General features: G+C 40.7%; 2 protein-coding genes and 1 long non-coding RNA gene across 4 annotated transcripts in view; 1 reads left to right on the forward strand and 2 right to left on the reverse strand.

The window, feature by feature from the left end:
* arfgef2 (ADP-ribosylation factor guanine nucleotide-exchange factor 2 (brefeldin A-inhibited)) overlaps nt 1–582 on the reverse strand; it is a 34,195-nt gene extending 33,613 nt beyond the window's left edge. For both annotated transcript variants that reach the window (XM_063015886.1, XM_063015885.1), the window contains exon 1: nt 318–582. In XM_063015886.1, coding sequence (XP_062871956.1) covers nt 318–474 — 157 coding nt within the window. In that variant the 5' untranslated portion in view covers nt 475–582. The remainder of the gene's footprint in view (nt 1–317) is intronic.
* LOC134333747 (uncharacterized) lies at nt 1–14,338 on the forward strand. Its single transcript, XR_010015410.1, has 3 exons — nt 1–122; nt 5,564–5,764; nt 13,786–14,338. It is a non-coding gene; the product is annotated as an uncharacterized LOC134333747 (long non-coding RNA).
* The window catches only part of pard6b (par-6 partitioning defective 6 homolog beta (C. elegans)), a 27,304-nt gene continuing 9,327 nt past the window's right edge, over nt 8,093–26,069 (reverse strand). The window contains exon 3 of the mRNA XM_063015887.1: nt 8,093–9,473. Within this exon, the coding sequence (XP_062871957.1) occupies nt 8,617–9,473 (857 nt within the window). The 3' untranslated portion in view covers nt 8,093–8,616. The remainder of the gene's footprint in view (nt 9,474–26,069) is intronic.

Here is a 26,069-nt window from a genome sequence, read left to right on the forward strand (position 1 = left end):
CGTTAGCATGGAGGCTAACGGAGCTAGCAGATTACTGAGGTACATGTTATCGGTGGTGTCAGGACTAGCACAGCGGGTTAGCATTGTGCTAATGAAACAACACTGTAGGATGCATCCAGCAGGTGAATAACATTACACACACACAGCGCTGGGTTTGATATTTAAAGGGACCGTGTGAATGTCTGGTAGGCCTGGACAATCCCCGAGAGTGCATTCAATGTTTATATACACTTATAAGTGAAGTGTATAGTAATAATAGAAGTGTATATAACAGGAGAGAATGTAAATAAACAGAGCTGTCTGTCTGACTCACTCACCCAGTGCTACCTGACAGGCCTTGCGCAGCTGGCTGTGTTGGCTCCTCTTCACCTCCTTATCCGCCAGGATTTTCTCCAGAGCCCGAGACACGAACATGCTCTTAGTGCTAGCGCTTTCAATGTCAGTGTGCCTGCTGTTCAACGCCTGTTCTTTCATTTCTGGTGTGGAGGTTCAGGCCGACATGTTGGCCTCGGTTGTGTTGCTGTTGCAGGTGTCGCTTTACCTGGAGTCCAGACTGGGTCGGAGCGTCGGACGCTGCTGTCTCAGCGCTGACTCGCCATGTTTGGTGACGCGTCGTGTCACCTGACCTGCAGCCGCTTTCAGGAAGCACATCCTAAACGCCCACATATTCCCTACTACAAGTGCACTACGCGATATTAAAGAACTGCGTGCACGCTCTAGATTAGTGCACTAGAACAAGAATACGACGCAAATTAGGAATGCGCTTAGAATTTCTTGCAAAATTGAAACAAATTTACGAAAAGTCGGCAAAAGGAAGGAAAGTCTGACAGAATGTGATTGTGACAAGGCCATGTTTTGCCTGTAGATGGCGCTCACTTTATTAATTGTTTGAAAGGAAACGCACGTCATTTCATTGTGTTGTGCTGGTATGAGTGGATCAGACACAGGAGCGCTGCTGGAGTTTTTAAATACAGTGTCCACTCACTGTCCACTCTATTAAACACACCGACCTAGTTGGTCCACCTTGTAGATGTAAAGTCAGAGACGATCGCTCATCTATTGCTGCTGTTTTAGTTGGTCATCTTCTAGACCACGTGTCAGAATCCGGCCCGCCAAGTCATTTTATGTGACCCGCGAGAGCTTAGAAGACGTATGATTATCTTAAAATACACTGTAAAATTGTACATAAACTGCATCTCCCACAATGCATGCCAATTTTGTGACGCAACCCACCGCTAGATGGCAGAGTTTCCACATCAGCGTTTAACTGAGGCGGTTTTCCAAAAAGTGATGTGGAGAAATATTTACAAGTTTGTGCTTCAAGAACAAGAAAACGGTACGTCTCTCGTGTAATGAGTCGTGTCTGTGGTAAAGGAGAACAATATAAATGTAGATATACATTATAAATATACGTCACAATCGGCCCTTTGAGGGCCACCATAATGCAGATGTGGCTCTCTGTGAAAATGAGTTTGACACCCCTGTTCTAGACCTTCATCAGTGGTCACAGGACGCTGCCCACGGGGCGCTGTTGGCTGGATATTTTTGGTTGGTGGACTATTCTCAGTCCAGTAGTGACAGTGAGGTGTTAAAAAACTCCAGCAGCGCTGCTGTGTCTGATCCACTTATACCAGCACAACACACACTAACACACCACCACCATGTCAGTGTCACTGCAGTGCTGAGAATGATCCACCACCTAAATAACACCTACTCTGTGGTGGTCTATATATATATATATGTTCCAGTATTAAACAGAATTAATAACATAAAATTATTATAAATTATAAATTACTGTCTGAACAAAAGCATGCCCTATTTTACAATATAATAGTCAAATCAATCTGACGCCTTCATTCTAGATGTTTGACACCAAGGCTAAAAACGAAACATGAGGTTCAGCAATAAAACCTCTGACAGTAGTACATTTAACTTTAAAATTTGTATTTAATTGCAAACTATTTAACACAACGTGAATTCTAACTACTTTTTAACTCGAGTAATCCTATAACAACTGATACATCGTTTCAACACTCGAGGTCACTATTACCTCAGAATTCTGTCTGGCTCACATCCTCCATCTTTTTCATGTTAGCCATTCTCCTGTAGTTCTCAGGATTTATGGTCTGTAAAATCAAGTATAATGATACATAAATTTAACTTAAGTTTGTTATTGTAATTAATCAACATCAGCCTTAAATCTGGGAAAGCCCTGCTTGCCTAAATCCATACCGCCAACTGTAATGTTTGGTGTGGACACATGTCAGTAAGTTTATTAACTATACCAAGTAAGTAAATATGTCATGACAATAAATACCACAAATTTCACACACGTTATAAACTCTTTATACTTATTTTTCATTCCAAAACTACGGCATTAATACAGAGTTGGTGTCCCTGTGCTTCTGTTACAACCGCTCTTCTAGGAAGGCTTACCATTAGATTGTGGGACATGACTACAAGAATTTTAATTTAGTCAGAATAACAACGACAAAGTCTGGCTTAGTCAACATCCCAATTTATTCCAGATGTTAGGTGGGGCTGCTTTGAGGTACAGACTGTTAAGGATAGTTTAAAGTTCCCTTAAACCAGTGCTTACTGCATGAGGCATTGTCATGCTTTATAAACACAATATTCTTGAGAATTACAGGCTGTAGCTTTCATTTCAATCCAAACTGGACCTGAGGGACCCAGTTCAAACCATCGAAATAGCTCAACACCAAACATTACAGTTGGCGATATGGATTTGTGCAGGTAGGGTTTTTCCTGGTATCAGCCAAACCCAGATCTAAGGGTGATGTTGATTAATTACCATAACTCGTTTTACTAAACGGTGGCAGTGTGCTTCAAAACACTTCAGTCAATGTTTGCTTTTGAGCATGCCAGTCCTAGGTATGTGGGTAGCTGCTTAGTCATGAACCCAGTGCGTTAAGCTCACTGGCTTTTTAATTAGGAACACGATACTAAAAAGTGGATAGGACTAGTAGATTTTTGTTTAATGTTTTCCACATGACAGTGAAGGTATTTTAGTGTCTTCTTACCTATCAAAAACATGTGAGTAAGTTTATTAAACTATACCAAGTAAGTAAATATGTAATGTCTGAAAGTTTCAGGACAGGCATCAGAACTAGTGCAATAAGCAACATGCATAATAAAAATCCCTGTGTCTGCATGGGTTTCCTCCGGGAGCTCCAGTTTCCTCCCACAGTCCAAAGATATGCAAGTGAGGTAAACTGGAGATACAAAATTGTCCATGACTGTTTAACATTAAACTTGAACTGATGAATCTCATGTAATGAGTAACTACCGTTTCTGTCATGAATGTAACCAAAGTGTGTAAAACATGACATTAAAATCCTAATAAATAAATAAATAACATAATGAAAAAATAAATACATCAATCAGTTACACAGCCAGCAATTTTCTAAACATTACTTTATTTCATTTTATAGACTATGTATACATGTGCACCTATGTCTTTATATAGTATTTATGTTGAAAACAGTTCATTTATGCAATACAAATGTACAAATCATGGAGTATGAAAATACTGGTCATTTTAGTACAAATCTATACCTTAGGATTTTTCTAGAAAGCAAAATAATCATTGCTCATTATCAAGAACAATAATAATCAAGCGGACACAAGAGTTTAAAAGCCTATAGTATGGTGGTCTCCGATTCGTACAGGTCTTCTCCAAAAATTAAACAAAATTCACAGCATGAAAATAGCACATTAAAATCTTTATTTATATTTAAATCATTTGAGTCTATACATCCCGCTAAAATAAATGATGACCATAATCATGTTTGATTCCTTAATCTGTAGACATCAACCACTGTGACGAAAAATAAAAAATCATGACATGTACCATATGTAATAACACAAAAATAAAGACTTCATTAAGAAACAAATACATGTAGTGTGGTTATGATCACAAACTTGTGTAGTGGTTTTATATGCTATTTGTTCTATTCTTTACAAAGAACATTCTGGAAGAACTGCACTAAATGACAGCTCCGCCAAACTACAGTATACGTACCATTAAAAGCAAGCGTTTGTAATGGCAATTCGATTAAAGTGTCTATGTAAGAGGAGAGTGAATAAGAATGGGCTCTTGTTACAGACCTCCAGTGTTTATGATGCTCAGGTATTTTAGAGATCAAGCAAATATAAAATAAATAAAGATCCACAAGGCTCAGCAGTTCTGTAGATCAAAATAGTCACATTAGAATTTTAGATATTATATATTAGTATAGTTTGTCTGAACCATTTGGAATAACCTGGGTTCAATTACATTTAACACAGTTGCACCTCTAAGCCAAAAAAGGTGTTGAAATTGAATGGGAACAGTACTGTTTGGTCTTTATTAATCAGAAAAGGCTTTGCAATTGAGCACTGAAAAAAAAACCCTCCATTGCTTTAAAAGAAAACCACAAAAATAAGACTGCCTATTTACTAATAACACCCCCATCCTGCTGATTCATACTGCAGCAGTTGTTCTAGGGTGTCTTTTTCTTTCTGAATGATCCATAACCACGAGGTGTTGGAAATTCACAGTGCTTTGTTTTGAAGGGGAAAACACTGTGTATCAACTGTGAAGCATAGTGGAGGGAGTATTTTCAGAACTCGATGGCAGGGTAATGGTCCAATGAAGTGAAGTTTAATAGACGATGATGGAACAATTAAAGAACAACAAAACAGTTTTGTGACCCGGTTTAGATGGTAAGGCACACGAGGCAAGGAAATTCCTCCTCATAGCTGTGCAAGTCTTAACACAGATAGAATAAACATTATTTTTGTCAACCAGAGTTTCCCATACAGTATCTGCCTGGCTTGTGAATAATTAATACATATTATTAATCAAGGCATTAAAATGTACAATAGTTTTTAATAGCTTCTGCATAATTTGCCTATTATTAGAAAATGGATGAAGATCAATTTACATTTTATAAGTAATCAATACAAAGAAAACCAGATGATGCACACTTTTTTTTTGCAATTGTATATACAGTAACATTTTTGCAAATCATTTGGATACCCCTGGTTAAACTTCATGTTTTGTTGATTTTCTAACTAGTAATAAGTAAATAGATGCTCTATATGAAACAAGCAAAATTCACTGAATTTAGATAATATTTTCATTTCATTATCATGCTTCACCACCACTTTATCCTCCCAAAATCACTGGGAGCAATGCAGTACAGGGCCTCGCCATTGCCCCCCATCAGAGATAGCCAATCATGCCTGTATGTAGACGCCTGACCGGCCCAAGTCACCACTGGGGATTTGAAGCCTGGATCCCAGTGGTAGTGGGCTAGAGTAATTTACCACTGCTCCAACTGAGTGTCTACATACATACAACATAATTTAAAAATATAACTTTTGCATGGTATATTACATTCCTATATGTTAACTGTGCATTTAAATGCGTACATGTTTGGTTTGTGTAAACAATGTGTTGACTTAATTTAACTTAGAAAATCAAGGAAACATGAAATTTCACCAGAAGGGTTTAAATCTTGGCATATGACTATATTACCGGCTACCTTTTCTTCAACAGGTAATGCTGAATGAATTAGCCTGGCTCACAATCAGTATTCCAATTTATCTCAGTAGTGTTCATGGACTTAGAGCTCAGGGCTTTAATTCTCCACACCAAACTAGTCAAACCAGTTCTTTATGGGCCTTGCTTTCCAAACAGTCATGCTGGACCAGAAACCAGCCTTTCCAAAACTGTTGCCACAGCACTGTAAGCATGCAGGTAATTATTTTACATTAATAATATACAGTATATGCTAAATGTCCTGCTGTTAGATAACATGTCTGCATAAGTACCCATCCGAACAACTGTGTTAATGTTTATTCACCTTAGTATCTCTTTTACCTGGTAAGCTATCAGCTATTATCCACACATGAGCTATCTACACATGGTCTTAATGTCACGAATTTTAGCTTGGGTTGCTGTCACAACATAACCCCTTAAATTTCCATTAAATACCAGGTAAACACGCATGTGTGAAAGATCAGCATTAGCATTAGTTTTATTGCCATTTAGCTTAGAACACCATACATGCTGAGTTATTGCAAGCTTTAAAGCTAAGAAAATTAGTATAACATACAGGCCCATTATTCATTAGGGAATTCCAATCATTAACCATCAATCCAACCTCAAGGCGGAGACAGGAATGAATAAAGTTCAGGTATAAGTGGTTTTGTGGGAGGTGTCTTTGTCAAGCGTATCTTTGTTAGATAAGCAGAGTGGTCAAACGAAACAGGCCTTTAATTCACTGCCCATGCTCGTATCTACTGCTTCTGTTATCGATCTACAGGTTGACATACAGCAGGTCAGAGTTCAGCTCATATGTTACAGCACCCTACCTATATTATATTCACACAGATTATCATCTGTGTCAATGGTATTGTATGAAATAGCTTGTTTTATATAGTAGATCATATAAAACACTCCTCATTCATGAAACGTCACGTCAGAGTGTGTAGTACAAAGTGTTATAATAAAGAAAATTTAAACCACATAAGTCAGATGCCGTAGAGCAAGAGAGCCTATGCTATTAGTGTTAATGGTTAAAAAGCAGCTACAAAAATACATATATCTTTATTCGTTCAAGTTCCTGCCAGTGATTAAAAGCATGATCATAATAATCGTTCAGTAGAGCTCAAAAGTGGTCTTTCTCTTATTCAGCAGGTCTGCATCCAGAAGTAATTTTCCCATTTATTTTCTCCATAGATGTTTACAGCCTCAACTTAACCCAGTCAGCTTTATCATATACAGATTTATTCATTTATTTATCCGTCTTTAGTGGCGCTCGGGTGGTGCAAGGGTAAAATATGCTAGCCCAGGGTTTGATTCTCAGTCTGGCGTCTACAAAGACAAGATTGGCCAAACCGCCAGCCATTGGGAGGTGCACTTGTCAGTGTGCTCTCAGTGCCCGTCCCAAGCCCAGATTAAAAAAAAGGGTTGCGCCAGGAAGAGCATCCGGTGTAGAAACTATGTCAGTTCAGGTATGCGACATATCAACACATCTTTGTAGGCCAAAAATGCCCTAAGTGTTGTTAACCTGTTTACACATGCTATAATCCTAAAAGATTTAATCAAAGAAGACTAAAATATAACTACTACAGATTAAAATAGTAACCTGAAATGTACTACAACTTCATATCTAAGAAAATTTAATACTTATGGCCTTGGAATCATTGACTAAAAGTGTCATTAAAGTGTTATTAAAGACCTGCTTAGGGCTGCAATTACTCAATAAACATCACTAAAAATATCTAACAATAACTGGTGACAAGTTACATTTTAAGTTAAGTTTGTTAGTCTACAATCACCGCTTTATTATGATTAGGGGCATGATGGGTCCAGTTCCACTGTAAAACAGTGGGCGCGAGGCAGGAATACCCTGGACAGGGCACCGGTCGATCACAGGGCTTATGCCACCAGACACAGCCAATCATGTCTGTAGACGCCCGACCCGGGCGGGACTAAAACATGGTGGCAGCCTGTTTATAGGTTTACTGTGTAGTGTTTTTATTTTCTGTGTAGTGTATTCTTTTTATTTACACACTGTAACCTGTTCTTTGTGAAAAGGGGTGGTTTGGGGGGGTTGTCTTCCTCACTTTTTGATCAGCTGCTATACACCTGCCAGCTCATGGTATATCAGGCTTTTCAGTGAGTTACCACTTAACCTTTATTCATACAATAACAATTTACGCCACCCACAGAAATTCCAATAAATTACTGAAAGGTAGTCTATAAATAGCAACAGGGAGGACACACTTCCTCATTACTGAATGGTATTACCAAGCAGCAATGGCCTATGGATAAATACGTAGGGAGTTCCTCCCACGGGCTAGCCGTCCTGGCTAAAAAAATTGCACTGACATTTCGGACCGGGCCAGTGGGGATGGCCGCAAGATAGGGGTCTAATTCCGTGTGGTTAAAAAAAAAAAAAAAAGGCATGTTACTTCCGGAAGCTTCCACTTCATCTATGTTCTCCCAATATACAATCAAAACAAAATGTCTTCATACGTCATATTAAGTGAATTTTTAATTAAAAATGAATCGTCTATTAAAAAGATGGTTAAAAAAGTGATCAGGAATCAAACACCAGCTGAACTAGTGGTGTACAGTAAAAAAAAAAAGGCTTCAACAGTCCTCCTATATGAACAGCAGATTGTCATCACTGATTTTGTGCCCCAGAAGTCTTCTCTGTAGTTCACAGGCGGGAAGAGTCTGCAAACTTGTGCAATCATTCACTATTTTTAAGTAATTATTATCCGACTGATGATTATTATTATTATTATGCTCCCAGTCATGAAGGAATTAAAGTGTGTGCCATCCTTCTGGAGTAAGTGCTGTATGTATGATGTAGTAGAGACAATTCTTCAGGTTGCTCCTGTTTGAGATATGACTTGGTAATCTAATGAAGAAAGGCCTTTTTCGTCCTATGGCACATGATAGCGTTGGCGTGTATGCATATAGCATATGTCAGATTTCCTGTAGACGCCTCTCAATAAACTGCTGCATACTGCATGTATACAGTATCTGTAGTGTGTGCACAGTGTAAGTGTGTGTGTGCAGTTTATGTTCTGCTGCTACAGCGTTATCACTGTTCCATCCTCCTCTAAGCTCTGTCTCTCCATGCCCTTTAGCGAACCCATACTGGAGCTGCTCATTATGGCACCGTTGGAGGGCCGCAGGTCAAAATGGGGCTCGTACCTGGGCAGAGAGGGCATGCTAAAACTGGCCGAAGCTAGCGACCCTGGTATGAGGCTGGTATCCCCACCGGTCTCGATCACCATGTCCTCGTCGTCCTCGTCGCTCTCGATTTCATCCGGCCCAAAGTTCTGGATGATCGGTGCCGGAGCGGACACCACAGCTCCGGGTGTCGCGTAGCCGTAATAGCTGGCTCCGCTGTCCGAGGACCGTCCCGAGCTGCCTGATGCTGCTCCGCCGTTGTTATGGTGGCGCACCACATTGTTGCGCTGGTTAGCCGGCTTTACCGTAATGATGAGGTTGTGGCTGTTGGCGACCATCATGTCCGTGACCTGGTCCAGAGACTTGCCGCTCACCTCGATGCCGTTCACCTCGAGCACCTCGTCGTTGACGGCCAGCAGGCCCGTGCTTTCCGCCAAGCCGCCGGGTACCAAGCGCGAGATGAAGATACCCGGCGCTTTCTCCAGGCCGTGCGACGTGACCCGCACGCTCGAGCCGTCGCGGATGTAGAAACCTAGCGGCTTTTCCTGTCCGTGCTTGTACAGCCGCACACGCCGGTGTGTCTCGGGTAGTACGTCCACGTCGATGATCGAGGAGACCGGACGGAAGTCGCGGGGCAGGCTTATGACCACTGCCGGTTTTTTCCGGCCTGCATCGGGACGTAGGAGAACCGAGGAAAGGGGAGTCTTCTTACGGGTCAGTGTGTCTGTGCAGAATGCTGAGTAGTCTGCCTCCTCTGCAAAAAGAGATCAGAACAGAGCAGAACAAGTGTGTGAGATTAAGGTAATAATAAATGTAAAAATATATACTGAAGACAGCTAAGGCCAAAAAGTTATAGACACACTTGTAAAGAACACGTATGTCATGGCAGTTTTGGGATTGATCAATTCGGCAACCGCTTTTTTTTCTGTGACTATATAATTAAGACAAATACTTGGAGCGGAAACATATAAGTTAAAAAAACAATAAAAATACAAAAAATATACAATTCAATTCAGTTGTAGCCTAGCGTTTAAGGTACTGGACTAGTAAGCAGAAGATTGCTGGTTCAAACCCCACGACTGCCAGGTTGCCACTGTTGGGCCCTTGAGCAAGGCCCTTAACCCTGAATTGCTTAGACTGTAGACTAAGTCGCTTGGATAAAAGCATTTTTCTGTTCTAAGTTTGTTGCTTATTACACATTGATGTAAAGCTTGCTTGACAGTGGACAGCAGTTAAGATATCTGAAAGCTTTATCACTTTCATCAAGCACTTTATCCTGGTCAGGGTCAAGATGGGTCTGTCTCCTAAGGAAACACTGGGCACAAAGTAGGAATACCTAGTCCATCAGAGGGTTTTGGCCAATCCCCTTTCAGACATAGTGAACCGTGTCTGTGAAGATGTCTGGCTGGACGATAGCACCACTGACATTCAAACACAGATCTCAGTGGTGATGGGCTTTTGTAATATGCCACCTGAACACTACTTGATTGATTATATAGATTATGTTGATTTTGGGCAGGCTCCGGGCACCTATGTCACAGGTGCACTCGGCACGCTGCTTTTTTTCTCCAGCCAGCAGTGGATTCTTACAGAGCTGAAATAAAAACAGAGAGTCACACTATGCCCTGTTTAACCCTCCACCACTCCTGCCTTGAGCAGACAAGCCAAAGCTCCACAACTTAACATCATATCAGATATTCAGATATTAATTGGGAACTGTATTAAATGCACTTATGTATAACAGTGTCATACAAAATTAAAAATGAATTTCCTCTGGGTACTCAGGTTTCCTTTTACCTTCTAAAAACATGCAGTGTTTATACAGGCGACCCTAAATTGAATCTAGGTGCAGGAAACTTAATAAACAGGTAAGTGCGTAATGGACTAGCACCCTGTTCAGGGTGTACATTGCTTTCCTTTTTTCAGTTTTTTGGTGATGTACACAATCTGATAAAATAAAAATACATTTGAAAAATCAGATAAAAAAGCACAATAAGAACTGCGCAGTTACTCTCTGACTGACCCTACATTCCTCTTCAGACAAAAACCCTAAGCCCCATTTTTACCCCTGTAAAAGGTCCTTTGGAGCATAATCTACTGTAAACCCAGTCCAACAATCCTTTCTGCCTCTTTTTCTACTTTCAGTGGGACTCCCACTTTCTTACTCATTTCCTCCATCATCAGCCACTCCCAAATTCCTTCAAGGCTTACTCAGGTTTCACCTTTGTCACAAGTCACACTCAGGATCAAAGCTCTAGAATGGGTGGCTGTTGAGTCGATAGGACAAGCACCAGTACTGAAACAGAACCAAAATAAAACATAAAAAAAAAGGAAACTAAGAGTAGGAAGGGGAGTAGATGGTATGGGAAAATTTACTAAAATAAAGGAAATCGGTAAAAAAACAAGTGCATTATGACTACTGGGGCATAAAATTGGTAATGGTTAAACTGAGCCTCTAATGATTAACCTGTCAAACGGTGGTGAGAGTATACAGACTACTGTCCCACACTCCTGCGTGGGAAAAAGTCTTACAAGTTGTGATAGTAATGCTAACTTAAAATAACAAACAATGCATTAATACTACCTGTTAATCTGTATAGATTTGAAATTGATTCCGTTTTGATAGAACTAGATTTGAACTAGATTTTGGGACACGACTGCAGGGATCATTCCTTTTAAGCCACAAAAATATTAATAAGGTTGGGCACTGATATTTCAAGAGGGCCTGGCTTGCAGATGCCATTTATTCCAGTGGTGTTACGCCACACCAACCTTATTAAACCATGTCTTGCCATCACTTTGTTCACATCCCAATTTATGCCACAATGTTGGAACAATAGTTATTGTATACACCTGTTAACAGTATGTGAGTCTGAAACACCTGAACTCACTAACTGGACAAAAAACCACCCCATTTCGGCTTCTCGCGTTTTAGGGGTCACGTTAGGATCATTCTGGTTCTCATACCCTCTAACAAGCAAACCTCCCAGAGGCTAGGCTGTTTGGCCACCCAACCAAGGACACAGCCACTCATGTCTGTCTAGACGCCTGACTGGCCAATAGCACCACTAAGATTCAAACCCTGGTTCTCATTAGTAAAAGGCTAGCATGATGTGTCACTGCTCCACCCGAGCGCTCTCACAATACCAGATTAACAACTCATTCGTATAATGAAAGATGCATGTCCATTCGAAGTACCTCCATACTTTCAGCCATAAAGTGCACATCTACTGTATATGTAACTTCTATAAGTAATCATTAATAAAACTGTGTGCTCAGATGTTTTAGATGCTGAGTAATATCTGTCAGGAGGAAAGACAGCAGTTTCTCATTCTAATGATGGATCAGTTCATTCATTCCTTGCTGGAGCCTCGTATCCGAACTACACTCACAAAGAAAGGATTGTTTCCTGAGTGCAAAAGTCTTCCTTTCAAGTCCCAGGAGATAAAAGAGAACCGCATAGACCTTGTCTCTTTGTTTAAACCCAAATCAACTACGACAGGAACCAATTGCCATCTATGTTTCATAAATCCTGCAGAGATAATGATGCAAGTTCATTTTCTTTTCCATTCGTTCTGATTAATACCTTAATAAATAACTTTAAGACAAAATAAATAAACATACATGAGCTGAGTGTGCAATCCCCTTCCATTAAGTATGCATATGCGCTGCTCTGGTATGTCTGGCCTGTGCAGCGCAGCATAGAAATGAATGTATAGTATTTTCTATCAACTCTGTTTGCTCACTAAACGCAAATTTAAAACAAACACAGACTGGGTGTTTTCCAGTTCCCAACTGTGAAAACCCGATCTGATAAGGGATCACCATACACCCCCTACAACACATGTCTAATCTGTGGTTGCTTCTTTTTTTTCTATTTATTTTATGCATGTTCCTCCGATTTTGTGTAGCCAATTAGTCCTCCACTGCTGGGAATCCCGATTGCATCCAATGAGGGTGTATTCGCCTGCCCCATGCCCCCTCAGATGCGTACGCAGTCCCTCGATCTCTTCGTATTCGCCTATACTTTGGTGGATTCGCGCACGAGGCCGGATATCGAGCACGGAGAGACACGCACTGATCTCCATGCCCCTTCCCATTTGTACAGGCACTTGTTTGAAGACTTGAAGACCATCCATTTATTAGTCCGGTCTTTTCCCACCCAACACACACTTGATTCCCAATTTTGTCTACTAGAGGGCATCCAGTTGACCAATAGCAGAGCTCAGATTCACTTGGGGAGTTCAGAATCTCAGCGCTGCTGTGTTAGTGGAATATCCCGCTGCACCACCAGGGCACTTGCGGTGGCTTCTTATCACCTGCCAGTGGCGGGTTCCCACTCAGAGCCACATTGCGTACGCAGAGCCATGCTAGGCTCCATGTGACTTTCCCCTCACTCCCCCAGCGGTCTGGTTGAAGCAAGACCAGTTCCAAAGAGAACCCTTGTTCTAGTAAATATAAATCATAATGCTGAAGCATATGTGCATTGAACTTTGTGGCAGCATTTTAAAGAAGACTTTTAATCTCTGTGGTTTTGGACACGATGCTCGGACGTCATGTTTCCATAAACCTTTAGCCAAGTGCAATGCTGATGCAAAATGAGCCACCATTATCGTCTGCCGTATAGTAATGTACACATGCTAATGTATGTACACAAAATACACACCTCAGCTCCCGAGAGTCTCCACCATAATGAAGTGCTGCTCTCTCTTTGTGTAACCTGAAGCCCTCACCACGGAAACCAATCCAGTCATCACGAAGTCTCATTACAAACATAACAGAGTCCTCTGTCTAATGCCTAGTGAACAACCCAACCACTTGAAAAAAGCCATTTTGGAAAGAATGGAGAGCTCAGTGGTGGAACTACGATCTTAGTGCTTTTAGTATGAAAGAAAATTTTCTGTACATTCCAACAATTGTCTTTCCTTCAACAGTGTGGAATGCCAATGCTATTCATGGGATGACATGTTAATCCTGAATCACCTGTGCGTGTCTTTTTTTATCAAACAGGTATTTGAAATGCAGTTTATTGCTTATTGTGTAATTGTTGTTCCTGTTGTTTTCAGGTCAACCTGCAACTCTTTTCGAGTAACCGCTGACATATCGTCTACATTTTTTAGCCATCAAGCAGCCGTCATGAAATAGAATCTCAGAAGAACTGGCCCAGTGTCTGCACAAGTACGACTGGCTGTGTTTGAGGGAGGGAGGGTCAAACAGGGTCTCTCCTGCTGCAATATCTCTCCTGCTGAGACTGATCCGAGTGTCTGTAGGAGTGGGGATTCTGTACTTTAAAATGTAAAGTCTGTACTTTTTATTTGTTTCATCAATTTGTAAGTATGTGTTGTTATTATAGGACTATGTAATACACATGTGTGCAATGGCTGCTTGGCTTGCTGCTGATGGAGGATTTGAAAACCACTGGTGGCTATGGCATTGGCTCTGTGTGTTCCTGTGCCAATTTCAGCCTTTTTTAAATAAAATCTGAAAATTTTTCTAGTTCTACAACTCTGTGTCACTCAGAACCAACAATGTGGGCCGCACTAATGATCCTCTGCCATTGTTCTTATTTGTATTGGCATTGTTAAGGCTTCCAGGCTTTCTCAATGACTAAATTACATTTTGTTGACTTTCTTGGTTTAACCATTGATGTGTGACATTCACAATAATGACACGTTTATTAAAATCTACACACATTTTACCACAATGCTTACGTTCATAATTTGTTTAAAACTGCATAGTGTTTTTCTGGATAAATTCAGAACTAGGTCCAGGCAGGATTTTAAAATTCAATGTAAATTTATACACACGTTATTTGCCCTACATTGGTTGGCCATCTCTTTCTAAAACCATGGCTGTTAATATAAAGTTCCCCCACAACAATAACAGCCTTTACTCTTCTAAAGGCTCTCCACAAGATTTCAGACTGGGTCTTATTTCCATTTATTCCATTCAATCGAAACAGCATTTGGAAGGTCATGCACTAAAATTTGACCAGAAGGCTCACAAACCATTTTCTGAAAAATCCCATGTTCAATGGGGTCAAAGTAAGGGCTCTGTGCAGGCCACTGGAACACCAAAGTGTTTAAAAAGTTCTCTTTGTGCACAGAAGCTCTGTCATGCTGGAATAGAAAGACAAACAAAACTAAATTTGAAATAAAAGTACACATTTGTTAGGAATGGGCACAGCTAACCCTGAACAATAATGCTTCTGGCCATTACTGTATAAATAGAGCCTCAGATCTGATTATATCTCAGACCAGCGCTATGCTTTGTCTTCTAGAAGCAGTCCATGGTGTCCAGTTTCTGGCGGGAAGTAGTGCAGACTGGTTCTGATCTGTATGAGCGGTTCAGTCCATCACTAATCTCCTGACTTCCTGTCAAGAGAGTCGAGGAAGCGGCTTCTGATCAGTGGTTCGACAACAGAGGCCGTGTGTGTTTGTGCAGAAGAATATGGCTTCACGTAAGTGAAATACGATCTGAGCGTTACTTCTGCTATCGTCTTACGCAAAGTCTTTGGGAGTTAGGTGCTTGTTTAAGAGCCTACATTCATCCAGGCTCCAGCAGGACACTAATCAATATCGCTTGAAAAAAAAACAGCAAGAAATTATCTAGTGGCGTTAAACAGTCACTGGAAAGAGGTCAGGGTGTTGCACATCCTTCCGTTTGAAACATTATCCAGTGGATACAGAATATACTCAGACCATTCTGACTTTGTGCACACTGTGTTGTGGATTTGATTTTGAATGTAGCCATCAATCTACACCTAATCACCCATTATGATGAAGTGAAGTTTGGATCTCTTTTTGGAATAAGTCTTCAGACCCATTATACTTTGTAGAAGCTCATACAGATAGGATACAAATCTACATGCTTTGAACACCTATATTTAGGGAGTTTTTCCTATTCATGGCTGACCAGCCTTCTTCTTTTTAAAGACCTTGATGTTTAAGTTTGGTGTAGAGGACTCCAGTGACCTGCACAGAGCCCCGACCTTAACCCCATTAAACATGGGATCAATTGGAAAATCGTTTGCAAGTCTGTGCATGACCTTCCAAGGCAGTGTTAGCTCAGCAATTAAGGTACAGGGCTAATAAATCAGAAGGTTGCTGGTTCAAGGTTGCCACCATTGGACCCTTAACCCTCAATTGTTTGCAATGTACTGCATGTGGCCACAATGTTAAGCTGCTTTGGATCAAAGTGTCTGCAAAATGCCATAAATATAAAATATTCCTCAAGTCTCTCCACAAATGTTAGTTGGGGTTTAAGTCTAGGTTTTGTCTGGGCCACTCAAGAATATTTAGAGACCTGGCCCAAAGTCACACCAGTGTCATTTTGGCAGTTGAAAGGTGAACTGTTGCCCAGTCTCAGTTGTTCACGGTCATAGAAGAATTTCTTTAGGATTGTTTCTGTATATGGCAGCATTGATCCACCATTCAGGTCGCCACTGAGAAGCACCCCTATACCATGATGCTACCACCACCATTTTTTACCAAAGAATGGTATTAACCAGGTGTTTTTTTGCCAGATATAGTGCTTGCTGTTCTGCCCAAAGAGTAACCCATCTATGGATAGATGCTTTTTACTCAACATTTGCCATAAAGTCCTGATTTATGAAATGCTGCAAACATGGTTGCTAGTCTAACAGGAGCTCTTTAAGTGTGACCATTGGGTTTCTAACCTCCCTGCCCTTCCCAATGGCCAACTTTAGAAGTATTCAGGGCTGTGCCAAGCTTCTACTGTTTCAAACTGAGAGCCAATAACTGAGGCCAATGTGGTCAAGGGAACACTCAATGCTTTAGATATTGTTTCATATTCTCGATCCGACCTATTTCCAGCCACAGTTCGAGCACAGATATGCACAAATGGTTTCATGGCCTTCATGGTTTGGATATTTTCCTGACAACGCAGTGTAAATTGTGGGTCCTAGTAAACCTGGGTGTGTGCTTTTTGCAAACGTCTTGTTAGTTTAAATTGCTATAGAAATGACTCCAATTAAGTTCTAGACACTCAAGAATAGATCTTAAGTATAATTAAGGCAATCAGATTGCACCTGACCACAAAGGGTCTAAATACTTCGGTGAATAAGAACGTTTTTGATTTGTAAATTTTGATTAAAAAATTATGTTTACACTTTGTCATTATCAGTGATTAAGTATAGATTGGTGAGTAAAAGTGGCACTTTTATTTTCTGAATCCACAATACACCCATTTATAGTTGTGAGAAAAAGACTGGTGAATGTGGATCTCTCTGCATGAATAGCTGTGTGGCTGCCTGTTACAGCCTGAGACACGGCCTCACCTCATCCAATATTCAGCAGTTCGGTGGCAGGCCATATGATAGATGTGATGCCTCATGTGTTGGTTTGATGAATGGCTCGATTCAAGGCTCTCTGTTCGAAGCTGCTCTACAGTGGTGCGTTCTCTATCTGACCAGGCGGAGCACCGAATGTAACGTGGCCTCGCTGTAAGGCCTCATAGTGATCATTGCTGGAAGGCCTTCTGTTTTTTTTCTCCCACGTGGTAAGTGTGTGCCACTGTGTTCCAGTTACGGACTGATGGAGGGAGGCCATAATGAGTTCTTATTAAAGACCAGAGAAAAAGAAGTGGGGTGAAGAGGGGGGAGGGCTTAAATATCCTTTCAATAGGGGAAAATTCCTGAAGTGTTGCTATTCTGGTCTCACTACCTTGATGCCACTGTCTGGATTAAATATGATAAAATAAGCAGAGTACATCTAGCCTTCAGACATCATTAGCCTGATTTACGTCATTGTCCTGCACTAGGGAGGACTGTTAGTACGACACAGCTACTGCCAAACTTTGGGGGGTAGAAAACATAAAGCGAGTCCTAATCTCTTTTTTGGGTGGAGCTGTATGTGTGTGTGTGTGTGTGTGTTTAATAAAAGCAAGTGTAGGAGGACATGGATGGATGGATGACTCCTTACTTTCTGTTTCTTGTCACTGCTGCTGCAGTCATGCATCAGCTCGAAACTTGCTGATTGAAGTCATCTGTCCCTGGTGTGTTCTCTCTCTGCTCCACTCCTGCACTGTCTCTGCTGCTGTAGCAGGTTTAATATGGTATCAGTAAGCACCCTTGTCCTGCCACATTACCTTAGCTTTCAGGGAGGAGAGGATGAGGACGCTAAACTTCCAAGAATGAGCCCTAGCTGGGATATGTTGTCACTAAGATACCTAAGCAATGACCTGCCTGGAGAAGCACTGCTCACCTGATCTGTTACGCTTCGTGGCTCTGCAATGCACAATAACAAGTCTCTGCATCAGTGAGAGAGATGGTTCAAATTGTAACTGTAAATGATCACGTACAATCACATTACTACCCATTTATGCTACAGCTGTGGAATATGACAGCATAACACAGATCACATAATAAATCCTGCCACAATGTGCTGGTTTACAGGCAGTGGTTTATTCCGCTAGCCCATTATGGCTGAGATCTGGGTTTGAACCTCGGCTGTGCTTTTGGTCGGCCGGGCGTCTACACAGACATGATTGGCTATGATGGCTGTAAGATGGATTGGCACCCTGTCTAGTGTGTTCCTGCCTTGCGCTCAGTGTTTCAGATCAAACCAGTCCCGCTGCAGCCCTGAGCAGGATAGAGTATGGCCCTTTATCCTTATTAATGCACACATATTTTTACTTAGTTGTAGTTTAGAGACCTCTCTGTTCAAAAATTACGGCAAGCGATTTACAAAAACTACCTAGCAGAGCACTCTTATGCCAGCCTACCACCCAGATTTGAGTCACAACAGTGTAACCATCCTAGTCATAAGCTCATCGGACACAATCGGTCACGTTTAAGCCAGCGCGAAACACCTCTTTGTGTCAGCAACAGCAAGTCCTACTTCTACTGGTGCTAGAATACATAAGAGCATAGCCTGATCTCTCTGTAGGAATCCGCCACTGGCTGGAGTAAAGAAGAGGTGGCTTTACAATGTCAGGCATAAATAGGCATACTGTTTAGGTCTATATTAAGTAATTTGGGATGCAGCACACATTTTCAAACTCTTTTTCTGCATTACAGTGTCATTTTAAAAGTAACGACAAAAATTGATGCACAGTAGTGAGTACTGAATAAATAAACACATCAATGACGTTTATCTAATATTGTTTCTAATATGAATAATTAGCTGAGTAAGTTAATTCTCAATGTTCACTATTTAAATTAAAAGCAACAAGTGGTCATACGGCGGCAAAACATTATAATTTAAGATTAATTCGTTATCACACTTTTCTTTCCCCTGCTTTTCAGCTTCATCTACAGTTTGGCCTATTGTCCCTGTCCTCTCGGCATGATTAGTTCCTTGCTCTCATGTGTCTGACCTGCTGTCCTGTTTAATCCAGTCAGTGAGGGTGATCAGAGGCTGGCCGCATTCCAACCAGCACAACCCCCTCCTCTTACCCCTTTGTCCTCATTTTTCTTTCCCCCTTTATACAACACTTGCCTCCATGCAATTAGTCTTGTGGGGCCAGATGTAAACTCGTTCTAACAATAAATGCCCGGGGAAAGTCTTGGCTATAAACAGCACTCACCATTTCAGTTTAACTGAAAAATGTATCCCTTGCAAGTGATGACGATCAACCAATCACACCATGTGTAAGTGGTTTTCTACACCTGACAGACAACTTTAACTTTCATGTTATTTGGTGATTTGTCAGCCATGCCAACTTACTATAAAGGTTATGATGGGTAGATGTTGTGTCTAAACCACACACAGGAGTAATTTGTTGCTGCAAAAATGAGCTTTTTCCTGTGTAATATGCAATTCGCTGTGAAATTCAATCTCTAAAGGTTTGTGTTTAGCGATTTAACACTTTTCATTCAGAGAGTGTTCAAGTGCCTCACGTTTACTGGTTAATTTGCAGTATGAGGCGGTCCTAGCAATCCTACAGCAATTCAGTTAGCAATCGGTTAGTCAAAATGTTCAAGTGGTGAAGGGTTAAACAGCTAAAAACACTACTGAGGTAACTGAGTTTGGAAAACTCCCAATCAATTCTGTGGACACAAAGGGAGGGTGTCAAAACACAGAGGAGAATTTTCGTATTTGAGACGGACAACATCGCTGGATGTACTAGGTTTACGTTTAACCATTAAGGTAGGCTGGCTGTGTATTGTAGCTTCAATTTATTCAATAATTCAATTTATGAATGTTATTTAATGACTGCCGTAAAATGTGGCACTTCTTTAAAAATCCATGAAATCTGTAATTTTTTAAAAACGAGGCCCTAATAACAATACAATCTGTAACACACTAATATAACAAGCAGTTAGGTACTGTAGTCGGAAATGGGGACTTTTTATTAAATACCTACAATTTAATGACTTTTACTTAGAGATGGACCGATCGGGGTTTTTGGCACCGATTCCGATCTCTTTTCAGGGACATCGGCCGATAGCCGATTCCGATCGGGAGGGTGGGGTGGGGTGGGGGGGGGGGGGATTAGCAGTAAATAAACTTAAAAAGAGCCTCACAGTAAAGACAAACCGGAGCAGCGCGCGTGTGTGTGTGTGTGTTTGTGCCTTTAGAAGATACGCTTTGTTCACAGTATCGCTATAAGTGATTCATTGATTCATGAGTTGATTCGTTTTTATGTGAAGCGTAAGTTTCTCTTCTCAGTTATCTCTCCGTGTTTACTGTTATTAATTAAATGTCGTGGTTTTAGATAAACACCAGCTACTACAGAACATTTTGTGTGACTCTCTTACATTAAAAAGCTTCATTAAAAAGCTTAATTAAACTGCTATTACCACAGATCTGTAACCGAGTCAGACTCGTTCCGTCTAAGGAGCTAAAAGTTTTCTAAAAGTTCAGCAGATGATCCTGAACTAACGAATTTGGTAATGAATAAACTTTTGCCTCTGATTGGCTCTGTAACGTTTTCTGTTCTCATCTACATCACAAGTAAGAACCGCTTACGATTAACCAAAGTGAACCAGGAGTTTATATAACGTGCTGATAGAATCGACTCAGATGTGACCGGGTTGAATTATTTTTTTAAAGTAAATATTACAATCAGCAAAATTACATCGTAAGAGCTTTCACGATGGTTTCTGTACGATTGTTGATGAATGGTGATGTGATGGTTGGTGCTTCGTAGCTCAAAGTCTGGATCAATCCACTGAGCTGTTAAGTTAACATGGTCTTTATATATCACACGATCGGATCGGCTACTTTTAGGAAATATAGCATATTTTGATTAAAAATCGGCCGATACCGATTCGTAGCCGATCGATCGTCCCATCTCTACTTTTACTAGTTGCGTTTGAGCTGGAGGGTATGCTTAAAATGTGTCACAATAAACATCCTTCTAAATACTGCAGACTGTTGTTACCCATCACTATTCTTTAAAGTTTTTGGCTGCCCTAGATCAGGCCCTCGTGTCTTTCTTCTCTACTCATTCCACACATACACAGACTACAGGGCATGATGACATAATACATTCCCCTGCTGCAGTGCCCTCACTCTGACACTGGAATTTCTCGCTCTTACTTTCTCACTCCTGTCCTGTTCGAGTAAAGACAGATGGAGTGCTGGTACTCACCAAAATAAAACATCTGGATGGAAAAGTAAACAAATGTCTGGTTTTACACAGAAAGGCAGTTACATTGCATCATTTCTGTGGAATGGAAACGCACTTGGTCCAGCCTGCCAAATGTACCACATTGTTTAAGGAAACTGAACTAATAACAGGCTACTGAACCCTAAAATTCAGACTGTTAAAGGTCATGCTGTAAAAATCTTGTAAGGCAATTCTTGGAGGTAACGTTGAAACTAGATTCGTTTCATTGACATATGTTTGTGTCAGGATTTTTGTAATGACTATGATGGATTTATTCAGGATGCACAGTTGGTGCAGAGGTCTAATGAGCTAGCCCAGCACTTCTGAGATCTCGGCCAGTGGGACGCCTACACAGCCACGATTGGCTGTGTCTGAAGGTTTGCTGGCCAAAAGGATTCCTCATTGCTGCTACAATTGCAGCCTCTGCTGGCTAATCGAAGGCGCCCGCACAGAGACGGGGAATAACGGAGATCAGTGCATGATTCGCCGTACACATACTGCTTTCTATGTAAACCAGGCTCAAACCAGTAAAAAGAAGCAGTTGGCTACAACACACGTCTAAAGGGGCATGTTTTTGTAACAGCCTGTCTTGGTCAGGGTAGGGGCAGCAGCAGTAGAGGACAACTAGATTGGGAGAAAAATGATTTTTAAAACTTTTTTAAACAAATTTATTTATTTAATACTAGTGTAACTGTGTGACAATGATACCAGGAACAACAACAAGCAACCTGACTTGAAATATGGCTGCATATAGACATTCACAGAGTACATACAAACTGTATCTTGTGGCTTGGGTAAACTAATGGGTTACGTACACAGGTAGCTCAATTACCCTAAAATTTACCTCAAAGTTCATAGGTGGCTTTAGTAATGCATTATGCTAGATACTTCTTTATCGACAGGCTGCTACAATTGTGCACAATCAAATTCTTATCAAGAACAGGGACACTTGACACTTAAATGTTCTAGGATTGCATTCGAGAGAAAAATTGCTACATCTTTTCCACCAAATTCAGCTGTATCCAACACAGTTGCACTGCTGCTTTACAAACATGGACGGTAAAAGTCTAGTCTTTTTGTTCTTCACACAGAAAATTCTGCATCTCAATCCTAACTGAACTAAATCCTCAATAAACATTGAACTAGTGATTTAAAAATCTGAAGTAGTGATTCCAAATATTGCCCTTTGAGGTATCAGTAATGTATTAAGAAAAACTTAGTGACAGAACCACTTGTACAGTACTCAGCACTGTATAGCAACAATGTCTCTGCCATATCGTGAACTAAACAAAACGGAGCAAGGGAATCTGGGAACGCAGACAGTAATATGTTGTAGCATGTGTAATAAAACATTGAAACAGTGCAATATATCTAACCCCACTAAAAACTGTGAGGTTTTCTCACTGAACATTTTACTCTCTGAGCATGCTGTGTAATACAAAATGTCTTTGCTTTAAGAAGAAGAGAATGAGAGAAATTGAGTGAATGACAGATGACTGCATGAATGTGATGAAACATGATAAGATAAGGGACAGGAGAGGAAACAAAGCAGAGTCAGTTGCAGTAACCACAGTCAGCACCATGCTGGAGCATTTCACTACATCAGCAGTAAAACATGATGAAAGCTGTGAGGGTTGGATAGAGGAGGATTCAAGCAGCTCATTTCCTCAACTCATTATAAAATCTATTAATTACTGAGAGGAGAGCTACACTTTACAGGAGTGTAGTTCACTCGTGTTGAGGTGTTTACACTTGTGTTAGGGTAAACAACAAACGTCACTCCCTTGCGGAGCCAAAATTGACTCTGGAGACTATGTGCACACATCTCTATGCAGAATGGATATGGGTGTTTCTGAATGTTAAGGCTTCTCATGTGTTTTTGAACATGTTAATCAAATTACAGAATACTATTGGCAATCTTAGAGAAATCTTTATCTAACACTGTTGACAAAAGATTAAAGAAATAGGAAAGGTTCATAATTCGGTTATATTTGGTTTGTAGAGAACAATATAATAATGATTATCATTTCTTAATAAACCAGGTCCAGTTTTTAATAACAAGACATCTCACAAAATACATTAAGTATGACAAAATCACAACACTGTGTATGACTTCTGCCACGTTTGACAAAACTCATAATTCCTGTCTGTTCGTTCATGCTTTTATCCAAAGAAACTTACAACTGTGAATACAATGCCGGCAATTGAGGGTTAAGGGCCTTGCCAGTAAGGGGCCAAACCGTAGTAACTTGGCAGTGGTGGGGCTTGAACCAGGGATCACTGCCCGTCATTATTATTGCAACCTGATTATAAAATGCACAGCGAAATACCACGCTATTTACTTAGCGTATTTAGACAGCATTAAAAGGTATTTTCATATACTCTCTCACACACACACACACACACACACACACACACACACACACACACACACACACACACACATCACCAAAATATGGTATTTAGCAATATTGTTATATGTATTTATTTTTTTCCATCTCATGTTTTATCACTGCTTTATCCTGGTCAGGGTTGCAGTGGGTTTTGGACTTCCAGAGAAGCACTGGGCGCAACGCAATAACAAACTGGACGGGACGCCAATCCATCGTGGGGCCTCAGGTGCACCCAAAAAATCTATCTATCCATCCATCCATCCATCCATCCATAAACATGTATAAACATATAGTGTGTGTGTGTGTGTGTGTGTGTGCCTTAAAGGACTTAAAGAAAAGTATTTACTACCAATTATGATGTACTACTAAATTGTATAATGCACACCAAAAATAACAAAATTCTATGTTGATGTTGGCCCAAAAAACGCTGCAATATTCCATCAAGCCACACAGAAAGTTTATACCAACTTGAACACAACAGGGACCTTAATATAACAGCAGTCCTACTGAAAACACTTTATATGTTCCAGGTAATCTATAATCCGATCATGAACGTATACATGGCCAGTGAGTCATAGAAAAAGCAGGGCATAAAGCATGTTATCAGAAAAACAGGTCTAGAAAAATCAATGAGTATGCGCCACCACACCTTAATCAAACAAAACAACCCTGACTTGGCTTAAAATGACTTTAGTACCGATGTGTGCGCATGTGGCATGTGATGGGTAATGTTTTCATGGTATTTAACCCGGAATGCCCTGTTGCTCCCGTTACCCCTGAAGAATCCCTAGTTGCTAAGCAAAAATGGCTTGGGCCTCTTTATCGCTGCCATGACGACAGGTAAACAAGCGTGAGAGTGGTGGCATTGCAGCCGACTGTGCATTGTGTGAGTAAAAGCGTGTGTGTGTGAGTAAAAGCGTGTGTGTGTGTGTGTGGAGGGCAGAGGGGTGGTACATGCATAATACAAACCAAACCTTCGGGCGGCGTGACGTCGAATGGCGTTGAGGCTATACCGCATACCAGAGTGAGAGGTTTAGAGAACTGACTTTATTTCGGGCCACTCCTGTATGCAAAATAGTTTCCGGTGAGCACACGTACGCACCCACGTCCAACACATCGTACACTGTGCGTTATATTACTTACTCGTATATTACCGAAGTAAATTCTAAGTGTTAAAGATTAACAGACTGACTGTTGATCTGAAACTGTGCATTTCACAACGTCATAGATTAAATATAGCAAAGTAAACCACCCATATGAAACCAGTATTCAGAAGCATATAAATGACACATAAGTCACTTATGCAGGTAACATTCTTGAGCTTAGAACAATGTGTTTTATTGCTGTGGAATAGTTTAACATTTACCTCATACCTGCCTCTGTGAGTTAGGAGTAAAATGCAACTCTGGACTAAATTGTAAGACAGTCTACAGGGTGGGGGTAAAGGGCAACAGGAGTTTAGGAATAGTTAGATTAGCTAGTCTTATGGAGCCAGACTCCTCTCAAATTCGCTGTACATTTTATGAGCTAATTACACCTTATTCATCAGTGATTTCTGGCTGTTCCCTGTATGGACTGAGATTTTTCTGGATTCTCTAATATTGGGTAGGATAGTTGATAACTAAACTTTAAGTTCTTTGGGTGTCTTATGAATGAACACTTTGGTGTTGGGGTGGGTTTTACAAAAACTGGGGGCTTTGCCAACTAAACCAATCCTGGAAGTGAACAGAAACCAGACAAATAAAACGTAGGTGTGTGGGAAATCTCATACACTGTTGCTGTCAGCATTCTTTGTTTGTTTGCTCATTTGTTTGTTTTTATAATGCCATGTTATAACTAGAGATGGACCGATCGGGGTTTTTGGCACCAATTCCGATCTCCTTTCAGGGACATCGGCCGATAGCCGATTCCGATCGGGTGTGTGTGTGTGTGTGTGTGTGTGTGTGTGTGTGTGTGTGTGTGTGTGTGTGTGTGTGTGGATTAGCAGTAAATAAACTTAAAAAGAGCCTCACAGTAAAGATAAACCGGAGCAGCGCACGCGTGTGTGTGTGTGTTTGTGCCTTTAGAAGATACGCTTTGTTCACAGTATCGCTATAAGTGATTCATTGATTCATGAGTTGATTCGTTTTTATGTGAAGCGTAAGTTTCTCTTCTCAGTTATCTCTCCGTGTTTACTGTTATTAATTAAATGTCGTGGTTTTAAATAAACACCAGCTACTACAGAACATTTTGTGTGACTCTCTTACATTAAAAAGCTTAATTAAAAAGCTATTACCACAGATCTGTAACCGAGTCAGACTCGTTCCGTCTAAGGAGCTAAAAGTTTTCTAAAAGTTCAGCAGATGATCCTGAACTAACGAATTTGATAATGAATAAACTTT

Source organism: Trichomycterus rosablanca, chromosome 19, assembly GCF_030014385.1.
Source record: "Trichomycterus rosablanca isolate fTriRos1 chromosome 19, fTriRos1.hap1, whole genome shotgun sequence".
In the NCBI taxonomy this organism is placed as follows: Eukaryota; Metazoa; Chordata; class Actinopteri; order Siluriformes; family Trichomycteridae; genus Trichomycterus; species Trichomycterus rosablanca.